Genomic DNA, 16975 nt, shown 5'->3' with positions numbered 1-16975 from the left:
ACTGAAAATAATATCATAATGTGTTAGGTTGTGAAATCAGCATACAGAAGATAACAGCCTTCCATGCAGTTCAATTAGTAGATGTATGGCAGATATCCTATCTGTAGTCATAAAATAAGATAAAATAGCGTAAGAATAAGGTATTCCAAAGAATGCGAGTTCCACAGAATAGCAGAGAGAGAAAGAAAGCCTTCCTCAGTGATCAGTGCAAAGAAATAGAGGGAAACAATAGAAGGGGAAAGACTAGACATCTCTTCAAGAAAATTAGAGATACCAAGGGAATATTTCATGCAACGATAGGCTCAATAAAGGACAGAAATGGTATGGACCTAACAGAAGCAGAAATATTAAGAAGATGTGGCAAGAATATACAGAAGAACTGTACAAAAAAGATCTTCATGACCCAGATAATCATGATAGTGTAGAGCCAGCCATCCTGGAATACAAAGTCAAGTGGACCTTAGGAAGCATCACTATGAGCAAAGCTAGTGGAAGTGATGGAATTCCAGTAGAGCTGTTTCAAATCCTGGAAGATGATTCTGTGAAAGTGCTGCACTCAACATGCCAGCAAATTTGGAAAACTCAGCAGTGGCCACAGGACTGGAAAAGGTCAGTTTTCATTCCAATCCCAAAGAAAGGCAATACCAAAGGATGCTCAAACTACTGCACAATTGCACTCATCTCACACGCTAGCAAAGTAATGCTCAAAATTCTCCAAGAGAGGCTTCACCAATACGTGAACCGTGAGCTTCCAGATATTCAAGCTGGTTTTAGAAGCGGCAGAGGAAGCAGAGATCAAATTGCCAATATCTGCTGGATCATCGAAAAAGCACGAGAGTTCCAGAAAAATGTCTATTTCTGCTTTATTGACTATGCCAAAGCCTTCGACTGTGTGGATCACAATAAACTGTGGAAAATTCTGAGAGATGGGAAGTCCAGTGGGGTCACAAAGAGTCAGACAAGACTGCCCAACTGAACTGAACTGAAATATAGAAAGCAAATACTAACAGACCTAAAGGAAGAAATGGATGGGAATACAATCATAGAGGAGACTTTAACACCTCACTGACGTCAGTGGACAAATCTTCCAGACAGAAAATCGATAAGGCAACAGAGATCCTAGATGACATATTAGGACAGTTAGGCCAAATTGATATTTTCAGGACATTCAGTTCAGTCCAGTCACTCAGGCTCTCTGTGACCCTGTGGTCTCAGCACACCAGGCTTCCCTGTCCATCACCAGCACCCATAGCTTGTTCAAACTCATGTCCGTTGAGTCGGTGATGCCATCCAGCCATCTTATCCTCTGTCATCCCCTTCTCCTCCCATCTTCAATCTCTCCCAGCATCAGGGTCTTTTCCAATGAGTCAGTTCTTCGCATCAGGTGGCCAAAATATTGGAGTTTCAGCTTCAGCATCAGTCCTTCCAATGAATAATCAGGAGTTATTTGCTTTAGGATTGACTGGTTTGATGTCCTTGCAGTCCAAGGGACTCTCAAGAGTCTTCTCCAACACCACAGGGTTTATAGGTGTCACTTTTTCTTTTTAGTCATGTTTAGGTTTTGTTCGCAAAGCACACAGTGGGTTTAAAAAAAAAAAAAAAGATCATAGCTTTTGTTTATTTACTGGTAAAGTTGAACATTTATAGGTCAAACACAGCATTTCTCTTTAGTAAGTATCTGTTGATGACTTAAAATATTAAAGTCATTGAGTTATGCAAGGCTTAAATTAACTTGGCCACCATGTCCCCAAGATTTCTTTGTTGGTTTCTGTGTCATTTGTGTGTTTGTGTTTTAATATTATAGGTTATCAAGTCGGCAGTGATTCAGAAGCTTCAGGATCGTCCGGAAGAGGTGGAAGAGGTAGTTTCCGAGGCTGCCTTGGAGGATCTGGTCTAGGAAGTTCAAGTTAGTAGTGGATTGCAAATACTGTGCTTCATTTATTAAAGAAATGATTAAAAATAACACCTATCACATATAAGCTTATTATGACTTTATGAGAACGGTTTAGTATAATGGCTGGCAGGTACATAATGACTTATGCTATGCAAAATATTATTTTGTAGACGTACGTAATTCCTTATAGATTAAATGAGAGTATGTGAATTTTCTAACAGTTTGTGTGATGCAGTTCTTTAATATTACATGCTGTGAAGCGTTTTAGAGCTTTGATAAAGATGGCTGACCTTACAAATAAGTGGCATTCTCATGATTCCATTATACCTTCTTATACCAGTGTGGCTTTCTACCTAGATTTTTCCAGTCGTCTTTCCTTGGTGCTAAGATATTGTCTCCTGAAGTCACTTTTGGAATGCATGTCTCTCTTAACAGAGGAGAACAGAATAGTGAAAATAAGAACGTAAACTGATATAATGATTTAATAGATATGTAGCAGATTAGTGAATTGTCACTTTTTGAAAAGTGAAGAGATCCACAGGGTTGCTGTTTAAGACTGATAAAGTTTGATTTGAGTGCAGTGGGTACGAAGGGATGCTATTCTGGAGAATAAGCAGTAAGCTTATGTAATGTGAAATTTTGAGGGGCAGCAACAGTGCTGCTTTTCAAAGGCAATTTAACTTGCTTATATCATATTGTGGTGTAGTATTAGCTCTGTTATTGTGGCATATAGTTAAATATCTCCTGAGGAGAGAATAGGAACAGAAGGAGAGGAGACTGTTCAAAGATAATAGATGAGACTTTTCCAGAGTGAATGAGGTATAAGAGTCTTGAGCAAGGTAAATAAAAGCAAATTTACACCCTTAAAAAATACTCTAGAGATTAAAAAAAAATTGAAAACTCACCAGAGGAGAAAGATCCACCTATCCAGGCAAGAATCCTGGAGTGGGTAGCCTTTCCCTGCTCCAGGGGATCTTCCCAACCCAGGAATTGAACCCAGGTCTCCTTCATTGAAGGCAGATTCTTTACCAGCTGAGCCACAAAGGAAATCCAAAGCCCTTGACTGTGTGGATCTCAACAAATTGTGGAAAATTCTTAAAGAGCTGGGAATACCAGGCCATCTTACCTGCCTCCTGAGAAATCTGTTTGCAGGTCAAGAGGCAACAGTTAGAACCAGACGTGGAACAACGGACTGGTTCCAAATTGGGAAAGGAGTAGTTCAAAGCTGTATATTGTCACCCTCCTTATTTAACTAATAGGCAGAGTACATCATGAGAAATGCCGGGCTGGATGAAGTGTAAGCTGGAATCAAGATTTCTGGTAGAAATATCAATAACCTCAGATACGCAGATGACGCCACCCTTATGGCAGAAAGTGAAGAGGAACTAAATAGCCTCTTGATGAGAGTGAAAGAGGAGAGTGAAAGAGTTGACTTCAAGCTCAACATTCAGAAAACTAAGATCATGGCATCTGGTCCCATCACTTCATGGCAAATAGATGGGGAAAACAGTGGCAGACTTTATTTTCTTGGGTTCTGGAATCACTGCCGATAGTGACTGCAGCCATGAAATTAAAAGATGGTTGCTCCTTGGAAGAAAACCTATGACCCAGACAGCATATTAAAAAGCAGAGACATTACTTTGCCAACAAAAGTCCTCCTGGTCAACGTTACGGTTTTTCCAGGAGTCATGTATGGATGTGAGAGTTGGACTGTTAAAGAAAAGTGAGCTCAGAAAGAATTGATGCTTTTGAACTGTGGTGTTGGAGAAGACTCTTGAAAGTCCCTTGGACTACAAGGAGATCAAACCAGTCAATCCTAAAGCAAATCAGTCCTAAATATTCATTGGAAGGACTGATGCTGAAACTGAAGCTTCGATACTTTGGCCACCTGGTGCGAAGAACTGACTCATTGGAAGAGACCCTGATGCTGGGAAAGATTGAAGGTGGGAGGAGAAGGGGACGACAGAAGATGAGATGTTTGGTGTCACCCGACTCGATGGACATGAGTCTGAGTAAGCTTCAGGAGTTGGTGCTGGACAGGGAAGCCTGGTGTGCTGCAGTCCATCGGGTCGCAAAGAGTCAGACATGACTGAGAGACTGTACTGAACTGATAAAAGAACAGTAGGTCAACAGCATAAATTTTTTTCAGTAGTGGCAGAGGTCAGGGTAAGGTAGAATTCAGAATACTAAGGGAGAATAACTCTGAACCCAAGCTGCTGTTTTCAGATAATTTGGGTGTTAGAAATAATATTTTGGGTAAAGTTGATGTTTAATACTTTTAGGGGATTGAGGAAAGGACTGTTCAATCATATTAGTAAAAAGGAAACTGAGCTTTGGAAGAAAGTAGGAAGCAATGATGAGCCAAAATAGATAAATAACATTTCAAAATTCGTAAGCATATTGGTATAATTGAAAGCGTATTGACTGCATGAGCTAGTGATAATGATGATTAATTTAGGGTTATTTAGAAATAAAAAGAACTAAAATTTTAACAAATGAAAAGACAGTTCTTTGTCAGTTCTTATTAGTAAAAAGAAGAATAGATTGAAATTAAAGATTTCTTACATATGGTAAAAGTTGGGGTAATCAGAAAAAGAATAAAATAAGTAACTTACTAGTGGAGGAAATACAGTAGAAAGAGGAGAGGACTTTGTAGGAAGGAGATTAGGTTGAAAATAATTTTAATAATAGCTTCAGTATCCATGGTGACATTGAAGGATGTCAGTAAGATCATTAAATAAAATACAGCCTTTGGGGATATCTAATAGAAGGCCAGAGAGGCAAAGAGGAAGCATTGAAAGAAACCGGTGAAGAGAAAACACAAAATAAGATGATAGGAGTGAAAATACATGTATCAGTAATTTTATGTGAGCATTTCAATGCAGAGTTGAGAATAAAGAGAAAAAATATCAGTACGTTATTAAACAAAGCTGATGTAGAAATAGACAAAATAGACTCTTAAGGCAGATATAGTTCTGAACATGCCTTGAATCTAACAGCATAGTCTTAAACTATACAGGGCAAAAATTGAAATAAGGAAAAATGTGCAAACCCTAGTGAAACAGTTATTCACCATTAGGATTTTAAACTATTTTATTTTTCAAAAACTGATAGACCACAAATGAGTAAGATTACAGATTTGAATATAAGATTTGAATATCAGTTATTAAGCCTGATTTAATAGTTGTGTTTGAAGTGATATATTCGCAAATTACAAATCCTTTTCCAGCATACAGAAAATATACACAATTTGAAAATCTATTAAGGCTAAAGGAAAGGCCCAAGATATATCATAAAATTTATATCGTAGACCATATTGTAACTATTAAGGTGGATATTGTACTTGTTAAAATGCATTAAAAGTAGAAATCAATAACAGAGGCCTGACCCTTGTGCTTTGGGAACTGCATTTCTCAGTTTATGAATTGCAGTTTATGTGGAAATGATGAAATATTTAGAATGGGATGACTATAAAAACAGAACATATAAAAATGTATGGGGTTACGTGGCTGTGGGCTGCTCCATGGGGTGGGCACCACTTCCCATGGCATCCCATGGAGGCCACTCCCATTGGTCCAGGGCAGTTCTTCAAAATAAGTATGCAAATATGATCTGGTTTCGTACTGGGGCTGGCGACAGTGCACTGGTCCAGTGAAGGGAGTCCAGGAGGGGCATCATCATTGCCTGCTACTCCACCACCTCTGTTTCTACCTAATGTTGTGTGGAAGGCCAGTGCAATCAGAAAAAAGTTATTGAAGATACAGGACCTTGACAAGAAAGCACAGCATATGACTTGATTATCTATTTGTAAAATCCAAAAGAATGCATAGTTTATCAACCACTGAAAATAATATCATAATGTGTTAGGTTGTGAAATCAGCATACAGAAGATAACAGCCTTCCATGCAGTTCAATTAGTAGATGTATGGCAGATATCCTATCTGTAGTCATAAAATAAGATAAAATAGCGTAAGAATAAGGTATTCCAAAGAATGCGAGTTCCACAGAATAGCAGAGAGAGAAAGAAAGCCTTCCTCAGTGATCAGTGCAAAGAAATAGAGGGAAACAATAGAAGGGGAAAGACTAGACATCTCTTCAAGAAAATTAGAGATACCAAGGGAATATTTCATGCAACGATAGGCTCAATAAAGGACAGAAATGGTATGGACCTAACAGAAGCAGAAATATTAAGAAGATGTGGCAAGAATATACAGAAGAACTGTACAAAAAAGATCTTCATGACCCAGATAATCATGATAGTGTAGAGCCAGCCATCCTGGAATACAAAGTCAAGTGGACCTTAGGAAGCATCACTATGAGCAAAGCTAGTGGAAGTGATGGAATTCCAGTAGAGCTGTTTCAAATCCTGGAAGATGATTCTGTGAAAGTGCTGCACTCAACATGCCAGCAAATTTGGAAAACTCAGCAGTGGCCACAGGACTGGAAAAGGTCAGTTTTCATTCCAATCCCAAAGAAAGGCAATACCAAAGGATGCTCAAACTACTGCACAATTGCACTCATCTCACACGCTAGCAAAGTAATGCTCAAAATTCTCCAAGAGAGGCTTCACCAATACGTGAACCGTGAGCTTCCAGATATTCAAGCTGGTTTTAGAAGCGGCAGAGGAAGCAGAGATCAAATTGCCAATATCTGCTGGATCATCGAAAAAGCACGAGAGTTCCAGAAAAATGTCTATTTCTGCTTTATTGACTATGCCAAAGCCTTCGACTGTGTGGATCACAATAAACTGTGGAAAATTCTGAGAGATGGGAAGTCCAGTGGGGTCACAAAGAGTCAGACAAGACTGCCCAACTGAACTGAACTGAAATATAGAAAGCAAATACTAACAGACCTAAAGGAAGAAATGGATGGGAATACAATCATAGAGGAGACTTTAACACCTCACTGACGTCAGTGGACAAATCTTCCAGACAGAAAATCGATAAGGCAACAGAGATCCTAGATGACATATTAGGACAGTTAGGCCTAATTGATATTTTCAGGACATTCAGTTCAGTTCAGTCACTCAGGCTCTCTGTGACCCTGTGGTCTCAGCACACCAGGCTTCCCTGTCCATCACCAGCACCCATAGCTTGTTCAAACTCATGTCCGTTGAGTCGGTGATGCCATCCAGCCATCTTATCCTCTGTCATCCCCTTCTCCTCCCATCTTCAATCTCTCCCAGCATCAGGGTCTTTTCCAATGAGTCAGTTCTTCGCATCAGGTGGCCAAAATATTGGAGTTTCAGCTTCAGCATCAGTCCTTCCAATGAATAATCAGGAGTTATTTGCTTTAGGATTGACTGGTTTGATGTCCTTGCAGTCCAAGGGACTCTCAAGAGTCTTCTCCAACACCACAGGGTTTATAGGTGTCACTTTTTCTTTTTAGTCATGTTTAGGTTTTGTTCGCAAAGCACACAGTGGGTTTAAAAAAAAAAAAAAAGGATCATAGCTTTTGTTTATTTACTGGTAAAGTTGAACATTTATAGGTCAAACACAGCATTTCTCTTTAGTAAGTATCTGTTGATGACTTAAAATATTAAAGTCATTGAGTTATGCAAGGCTTAAATTAACTTGGCCACCATGTCCCCAAGATTTCTTTGTTGGTTTCTGTGTCATTTGTGTGTTTGTGTTTTAATATTATAGGTTATCAAGTCGGCAGTGATTCAGAAGCTTCAGGATCGTCCGGAAGAGGTGGAAGAGGTAGTTTCCGAGGCTGCCTTGGAGGATCTGGTCTAGGAAGTTCAAGTTAGTAGTGGATTGCAAATACTGTGCTTCATTTATTAAAGAAATGATTAAAAATAACACCTATCACATATAAGCTTATTATGACTTTATGAGAACGGTTTAGTATAATGGCTGGCAGGTACATAATGACTTATGCTATGCAAAATATTATTTTGTAGACGTACGTAATTCCTTATAGATTAAATGAGAGTATGTGAATTTTCTAACAGTTTGTGTGATGCAGTTCTTTAATATTACATGCTGTGAAGCGTTTTAGAGCTTTGATAAAGATGGCTGACCTTACAAATAAGTGGCATTCTCATGATTCCATTATACCTTCTTATACCAGTGTGGCTTTCTACCTAGATTTTTCCAGTCGTCTTTCCTTGGTGCTAAGATATTGTCTCCTGAAGTCACTTTTGGAATGCATGTCTCTCTTAACAGAGGAGAACAGAATAGTGAAAATAAGAACGTAAACTGATATAATGATTTAATAGATATGTAGCAGATTAGTGAATTGTCACTTTTTGAAAAGTGAAGAGATCCACAGGGTTGCTGTTTAAGACTGATAAAGTTTGATTTGAGTGCAGTGGGTACGAAGGGATGCTATTCTGGAGAATAAGCAGTAAGCTTATGTAATGTGAAATTTTGAGGGGCAGCAACAGTGCTGCTTTTCAAAGGCAATTTAACTTGCTTATATCATATTGTGGTGTAGTATTAGCTCTGTTATTGTGGCATATAGTTAAATATCTCCTGAGGAGAGAATAGGAACAGAAGGAGAGGAGACTGTTCAAAGATAATAGATGAGACTTTTCCAGAGTGAATGAGGTATAAGAGTCTTGAGCAAGGTAAATAAAAGCAAATTTACACCCTTAAAAAATACTCTAGAGATTAAAAAAAAATTGAAAACTCACCAGAGGAGAAAGATCCACCTATCCAGGCAAGAATCCTGGAGTGGGTAGCCTTTCCCTGCTCCAGGGGATCTTCCCAACCCAGGAATTGAACCCAGGTCTCCTTCATTGAAGGCAGATTCTTTACCAGCTGAGCCACAAAGGAAATCCAAAGCCCTTGACTGTGTGGATCTCAACAAATTGTGGAAAATTCTTAAAGAGCTGGGAATACCAGGCCATCTTACCTGCCTCCTGAGAAATCTGTTTGCAGGTCAAGAGGCAACAGTTAGAACCAGACGTGGAACAACGGACTGGTTCCAAATTGGGAAAGGAGTAGTTCAAAGCTGTATATTGTCACCCTCCTTATTTAACTAATAGGCAGAGTACATCATGAGAAATGCCGGGCTGGATGAAGTGTAAGCTGGAATCAAGATTTCTGGTAGAAATATCAATAACCTCAGATACGCAGATGACGCCACCCTTATGGCAGAAAGTGAAGAGGAACTAAATAGCCTCTTGATGAGAGTGAAAGAGGAGAGTGAAAGAGTTGACTTCAAGCTCAACATTCAGAAAACTAAGATCATGGCATCTGGTCCCATCACTTCATGGCAAATAGATGGGGAAAACAGTGGCAGACTTTATTTTCTTGGGTTCTGGAATCACTGCCGATAGTGACTGCAGCCATGAAATTAAAAGATGGTTGCTCCTTGGAAGAAAACCTATGACCCAGACAGCATATTAAAAAGCAGAGACATTACTTTGCCAACAAAAGTCCTCCTGGTCAACGTTACGGTTTTTCCAGGAGTCATGTATGGATGTGAGAGTTGGACTGTTAAAGAAAAGTGAGCTCAGAAAGAATTGATGCTTTTGAACTGTGGTGTTGGAGAAGACTCTTGAAAGTCCCTTGGACTACAAGGAGATCAAACCAGTCAATCCTAAAGCAAATCAGTCCTAAATATTCATTGGAAGGACTGATGCTGAAACTGAAGCTTCGATACTTTGGCCACCTGGTGCGAAGAACTGACTCATTGGAAGAGACCCTGATGCTGGGAAAGATTGAAGGTGGGAGGAGAAGGGGACGACAGAAGATGAGATGTTTGGTGTCACCCGACTCGATGGACATGAGTCTGAGTAAGCTTCAGGAGTTGGTGCTGGACAGGGAAGCCTGGTGTGCTGCAGTCCATCGGGTCGCAAAGAGTCAGACATGACTGAGAGACTGTACTGAACTGATAAAAGAACAGTAGGTCAACAGCATAAATTTTTTTCAGTAGTGGCAGAGGTCAGGGTAAGGTAGAATTCAGAATACTAAGGGAGAATAACTCTGAACCCAAGCTGCTGTTTTCAGATAATTTGGGTGTTAGAAATAATATTTTGGGTAAAGTTGATGTTTAATACTTTTAGGGGATTGAGGAAAGGACTGTTCAATCATATTAGTAAAAAGGAAACTGAGCTTTGGAAGAAAGTAGGAAGCAATGATGAGCCAAAATAGATAAATAACATTTCAAAATTCGTAAGCATATTGGTATAATTGAAAGCGTATTGACTGCATGAGCTAGTGATAATGATGATTAATTTAGGGTTATTTAGAAATAAAAAGAACTAAAATTTTAACAAATGAAAAGACAGTTCTTTGTCAGTTCTTATTAGTAAAAAGAAGAATAGATTGAAATTAAAGATTTCTTACATATGGTAAAAGTTGGGGTAATCAGAAAAAGAATAAAATAAGTAACTTACTAGTGGAGGAAATACAGTAGAAAGAGGAGAGGACTTTGTAGGAAGGAGATTAGGTTGAAAATAATTTTAATAATAGCTTCAGTATCCATGGTGACATTGAAGGATGTCAGTAAGATCATTAAATAAAATACAGCCTTTGGGGATATCTAATAGAAGGCCAGAGAGGCAAAGAGGAAGCATTGAAAGAAACCGGTGAAGAGAAAACACAAAATAAGATGATAGGAGTGAAAATACATGTATCAGTAATTTTATGTGAGCATTTCAATGCAGAGTTGAGAATAAAGAGAAAAAATATCAGTACGTTATTAAACAAAGCTGATGTAGAAATAGACAAAATAGACTCTTAAGGCAGATATAGTTCTGAACATGCCTTGAATCTAACAGCATAGTCTTAAACTATACAGGGCAAAAATTGAAATAAGGAAAAATGTGCAAACCCTAGTGAAACAGTTATTCACCATTAGGATTTTAAACTATTTTATTTTTCAAAAACTGATAGACCACAAATGAGTAAGATTACAGATTTGAATATAAGATTTGAATATCAGTTATTAAGCCTGATTTAATAGTTGTGTTTGAAGTGATATATTCGCAAATTACAAATCCTTTTCCAGCATACAGAAAATATACACAATTTGAAAATCTATTAAGGCTAAAGGAAAGGCCCAAGATATATCATAAAATTTATATCGTAGACCATATTGTAACTATTAAGGTGGATATTGTACTTGTTAAAATGCATTAAAAGTAGAAATCAATAACAGAGGCCTGACCCTTGTGCTTTGGGAACTGCATTTCTCAGTTTATGAATTGCAGTTTATGTGGAAATGATGAAATATTTAGAATGGGATGACTATAAAAACAGAACATATAAAAATGTATGGGGTTACGTGGCTGTGGGCTGCTCCATGGGGTGGGCACCACTTCCCATGGCATCCCATGGAGGCCACTCCCATTGGTCCAGGGCAGTTCTTCAAAATAAGTATGCAAATATGATCTGGTTTCGTACTGGGGCTGGCGACAGTGCACTGGTCCAGTGAAGGGAGTCCAGGAGGGGCATCATCATTGCCTGCTACTCCACCACCTCTGTTTCTACCTAATGTTGTGTGGAAGGCCAGTGCAATCAGAAAAAAGTTATTGAAGATACAGGACCTTGACAAGAAAGCACAGCATATGACTTGATTATCTATTTGTAAAATCCAAAAGAATGCATAGTTTATCAACCACTGAAAATAATATCATAATGTGTTAGGTTGTGAAATCAGCATACAGAAGATAACAGCCTTCCATGCAGTTCAATTAGTAGATGTATGGCAGATATCCTATCTGTAGTCATAAAATAAGATAAAATAGCGTAAGAATAAGGTATTCCAAAGAATGCGAGTTCCACAGAATAGCAGAGAGAGAAAGAAAGCCTTCCTCAGTGATCAGTGCAAAGAAATAGAGGGAAACAATAGAAGGGGAAAGACTAGACATCTCTTCAAGAAAATTAGAGATACCAAGGGAATATTTCATGCAACGATAGGCTCAATAAAGGACAGAAATGGTATGGACCTAACAGAAGCAGAAATATTAAGAAGATGTGGCAAGAATATACAGAAGAACTGTACAAAAAAGATCTTCATGACCCAGATAATCATGATAGTGTAGAGCCAGCCATCCTGGAATACAAAGTCAAGTGGACCTTAGGAAGCATCACTATGAGCAAAGCTAGTGGAAGTGATGGAATTCCAGTAGAGCTGTTTCAAATCCTGGAAGATGATTCTGTGAAAGTGCTGCACTCAACATGCCAGCAAATTTGGAAAACTCAGCAGTGGCCACAGGACTGGAAAAGGTCAGTTTTCATTCCAATCCCAAAGAAAGGCAATACCAAAGGATGCTCAAACTACTGCACAATTGCACTCATCTCACACGCTAGCAAAGTAATGCTCAAAATTCTCCAAGAGAGGCTTCACCAATACGTGAACCGTGAGCTTCCAGATATTCAAGCTGGTTTTAGAAGCGGCAGAGGAAGCAGAGATCAAATTGCCAATATCTGCTGGATCATCGAAAAAGCACGAGAGTTCCAGAAAAATGTCTATTTCTGCTTTATTGACTATGCCAAAGCCTTCGACTGTGTGGATCACAATAAACTGTGGAAAATTCTGAGAGATGGGAAGTCCAGTGGGGTCACAAAGAGTCAGACAAGACTGCCCAACTGAACTGAACTGAAATATAGAAAGCAAATACTAACAGACCTAAAGGAAGAAATGGATGGGAATACAATCATAGAGGAGACTTTAACACCTCACTGACGTCAGTGGACAAATCTTCCAGACAGAAAATCGATAAGGCAACAGAGATCCTAGATGACATATTAGGACAGTTAGGCCTAATTGATATTTTCAGGACATTCAGTTCAGTTCAGTCACTCAGGCTCTCTGTGACCCTGTGGTCTCAGCACACCAGGCTTCCCTGTCCATCACCAGCACCCATAGCTTGTTCAAACTCATGTCCGTTGAGTCGGTGATGCCATCCAGCCATCTTATCCTCTGTCATCCCCTTCTCCTCCCATCTTCAATCTCTCCCAGCATCAGGGTCTTTTCCAATGAGTCAGTTCTTCGCATCAGGTGGCCAAAATATTGGAGTTTCAGCTTCAGCATCAGTCCTTCCAATGAATAATCAGGAGTTATTTGCTTTAGGATTGACTGGTTTGATGTCCTTGCAGTCCAAGGGACTCTCAAGAGTCTTCTCCAACACCACAGGGTTTATAGGTGTCACTTTTTCTTTTTAGTCATGTTTAGGTTTTGTTCGCAAAGCACACAGTGGATTTAAAAAAAAAAAAAAAGGATCATAGCTTTTGTTTATTTACTGGTAAAGTTGAACATTTATAGGTCAAACACAGCATTTCTCTTTAGTAAGTATCTGTTGATGACTTAAAATATTAAAGTCATTGAGTTATGCAAGGCTTAAATTAACTTGGCCACCATGTCCCCAAGATTTCTTTGTTGGTTTCTGTGTCATTTGTGTGTTTGTGTTTTAATATTATAGGTTATCAAGTCGGCAGTGATTCAGAAGCTTCAGGATCGTCCGGAAGAGGTGGAAGAGGTAGTTTCCGAGGCTGCCTTGGAGGATCTGGTCTAGGAAGTTCAAGTTAGTAGTGGATTGCAAATACTGTGCTTCATTTATTAAAGAAATGATTAAAAATAACACCTATCACATATAAGCTTATTATGACTTTATGAGAACGGTTTAGTATAATGGCTGGCAGGTACATAATCACTTATGCTATGCAAAATATTATTTTGTAGACGTACGTAATTCCTTATAGATTAAATGAGAGTATGTGAATTTTCTAACAGTTTGTGTGATGCAGTTCTTTAATATTACATGCTGTGAAGCGTTTTAGAGCTTTGATAAAGATGGCTGACCTTACAAATAAGTGGCATTCTCATGATTCCATTATACCTTCTTATACCAGTGTGGCTTTCTACCTAGATTTTTCCAGTCGTCTTTCCTTGGTGCTAAGATATTGTCTCCTGAAGTCACTTTTGGAATGCATGTCTCTCTTAACAGAGGAGAACAGAATAGTGAAAATAAGAACGTAAACTGATATAATGATTTAATAGATATGTAGCAGATTAGTGAATTGTCACTTTTTGAAAAGTGAAGAGATCCACAGGGTTGCTGTTTAAGACTGATAAAGTTTGATTTGAGTGCAGTGGGTACGAAGGGATGCTATTCTGGAGAATAAGCAGTAAGATTATGTAATGTGAAATTTTGAGGGGCAGCAACAGTGCTGCTTTTCAAAGGTAATTTAACTTGCTTATATCATATTGTGGTGTAGTATTAGCTCTGATTAATTTTATAAGATAATTTTAATAAAATTTTGAGAAAGTAATGTATAATTGAAGGAAATAATTTATGAAAGATCCTTCTGTGTGATACTTCAAAAACACTATGATTTCTGTTAAAAATAAATTATTTTATCCTGCATCTTTTTAACTTATGGCACCATAAATTGATTTTTTTCTTTTTACTGCATGACTTAAAAGTTTTTAAAAGTAAGATAATCTAAATTTTTAATCTGTAATCTAGAGTGCGATTATGAACAAGATGAGAGATCCCAGTGCTCTGGTGGCATTTTTGGTTCTAAAAGATCAGCATTAAGTGGTGCAGGTGAGAAATAGTATTTACTACTGAATATTAATCATTCACATTTGCTTTTAGCTCTAGGATTATTGAACCTAATATATATTTTTAAGTATATTATGTTGGTTCATGATTATCTCTGCTTTGTAGATTTGTAGGTAAAAAGAAAATGGACAATTTTTCCTCCCTTATCAAATTTGTGCTCTGAGAATTATTCCCTTTCTTATCTACCAGTTAATTTGAGATATAAATTATAGTTTTAATTAGAAGAAGGAAAATGAAGTTTACTTTGGTTTCAAAGAAAGGATTGTGAGGGCATTTGAGGAGAATGTGGGGGAAAAAAAGCATCCTGTTGATGAAATAATTAAAAGTAGTTAAATGAACTGTGGTATTAAAAAGAAATGAGCTATATGAAGCCTGAAAAGACGTGGAGGAGCCTTAAATGCGTACTGCATGCTTGCTAAGTCACTTCAGTTGTGTCAGATTCTTTGCAACCCCATGGACTATAGCTCACCAGGCTCCTCTGTCCATGGGACTCTCTAGGCAGGATTATTATAGTGGGTTGCCATGCCCTCCTCCAGGGGATCTTGCCAACCCAGGGATGAACCTGCGTCTCCTGTGACTCCTGCATTGCAGGCAGATTCTTTACTGCTGAGCCAGTGGGGAAGCTCTAAATATGTGCTACTGAGTGAAAGAAGCCAGTCTGAAAAGACAGTATACAGTATGATTCCAACTCTGTATGACATTCTGTAAAAGGCAAAACTGTAAGAAGAGGGCTGAAAAAAATTGCGTGGTTGCTAGGGGTCAGGGAAGGGATGAACAGACAGAGCACTGAGAATTTTTCGGGTAGTGAAGTTACTGTGTATGATACTATAATGATGGAGACATGCCATGATATGTTTTTGCAAACATAAAAATCACTGTACAGTACCATGAATGAGCTTTAATGTAAACCATGGACTTTGGGTGATTGTGATGTGCCAGTATAGGTTTATCAACTGTAACAAAATACCTCTCTTGTGGGGAGCGTTGATTATGTCAGGGGGGTGTGGAGTATGCAGGTGTGAGGACTGGAAGTATCTGGGAAGTCTCTACATTTTCCTCTTAATGTTTCTGTGAACCTGAAATTGCCCTAAAAAATGAAGTGTTTAAACAAAATTTTCAGACGAGAAAAAGGTTTTAGTTAAATATAGAATTAGGAGATGGGTGGGTTAAGGTTCTAGGAATCCTGAGAAATTACTCAGTATTTGAAAAGAAATAGCTATATATTTTATGTGCTTGAAGAGGAGCTGTGTTTCCTCTGAATATTTCTGTAAAACAATGCCTTACAGGTAATGGTGACACTTTCCAAAGCAGAAGTGGTCGTGGGAGTGGACGAGGTGAGTTCCTATTTGGTTTACCTGTAAGTGGTTAAAATGACTGTAATCCAAGTTTAAATTTTGAAGTTAAAGGTAACTGTTGGTGCTTTTATACACACTTTGAGGAGTATACATTTGCACGGCCAGCTTGGAGAAGTTGTTTACTTTTGTTGTTTAGTCGCTGTGTTGTGTCTGACTCTTGCAACCCTGTGGACTATAGCCCACCAGGCTCCTCTGTCCATGGGATTCTCTAGGCAGAAATATTATAGTGGGTTGCCATGCCCTCCTCTAGGGGATCTTGCCAACCCAGGGATTGAACCTGCATCTCCTGTGACTCCTGCATTGCACGCAGATTCTTTACTGCTGAGCCACTGGGGAAGCTCTAAATATGTGCTACTGAGTGAAAGAAGCCAATCTGAAAAGACAGTGTACTGTTTGATTCCAACTCTGTATGACATTCTGTAAAAGGCAAAACTGTAAGAAGAGGGCTGAGAAAAATTGCGTGGTTGCTAGGGGTCAGGGAAGGGATGAACAGACAGAGCACTGAGAATTTTTCGGGTAGTGAAGTTACTGTGTATGATACTATAATGATGGAGACATGCCATGATAGATTTTTGCAAACATAAAATAACACTGTATAGTACCATGAATGAGCTGTAATGTAAACCATGGACTTTGGGTGATTATGTTGTGCCAGTATAGGTTTATCAACTGTAACAAAATACCTCTCTTGTGGGGAGCGTTGATTATGTCAGGGGGGTGTGGAGTATGCAGGTGTGAGGACTGGACGTATCTGGGAAGTCTCTGCATTTTCCTCTTAATGTTTCTGTGAACCCGAAATTGTCCTAAATATGAAGTGTTTAAATAAAATGTTCAGACGAGAAAAAGGTTTTAGTTAAATATAGAATTAGGAGATGGGTGGGTTAAGGGTCTAGGAATCCTGAGAAATTACTCAATATTTGAAAAGAAATAGCTATATATTTTATGTGCTTGAAGAGGAGCTGTGTTTCCTCTGAATATTTCTGTAAAACAATGCCTTACAGGTAATGGTGACACTTTCCAAAGCAGAAGTGGTCGTGGGAGTGGACGAGGTGAGTTCTTATTTGGTTTACCTGTAAGTGGTTAAAATGACTGTAATCCAAGTTTAAATTTTGAAGTTAAAGGTAACTGTTGGTGCTTTTATACACACTTTGAGGAGTATACATTTGCACGGCCAGTTTGGAGAAGTTGTTTACTTTTGTT

The 16975-nt window shown here is 38.5% G+C and overlaps 1 protein-coding gene across 1 annotated transcript in view; it reads left to right on the top strand.

Annotated features, from left to right (window-relative positions):
• Positions 1–16975, top strand: part of LOC136154645 (probable ATP-dependent RNA helicase DDX4) — a 68281-nt gene that overhangs the window by 27322 nt on the left and 23984 nt on the right. The window contains exons 6-10 of the mRNA XM_065916846.1: positions 1805–1906; positions 7540–7641; positions 13275–13376; positions 14322–14402; positions 15707–15754. Coding sequence (XP_065772918.1) covers positions 1805–1906; positions 7540–7641; positions 13275–13376; positions 14322–14402; positions 15707–15754 — 435 coding nt within the window. The remainder of the gene's footprint in view (positions 1–1804; positions 1907–7539; positions 7642–13274; positions 13377–14321; positions 14403–15706; positions 15755–16975) is intronic.

The sequence above is a fragment of the Muntiacus reevesi genome, chromosome X, assembly GCF_963930625.1.
Source record: "Muntiacus reevesi chromosome X, mMunRee1.1, whole genome shotgun sequence".
In the NCBI taxonomy this organism is placed as follows: Eukaryota; Metazoa; Chordata; class Mammalia; order Artiodactyla; family Cervidae; genus Muntiacus; species Muntiacus reevesi.
This window is presented reverse-complemented; position numbering and strand designations above follow the sequence as displayed.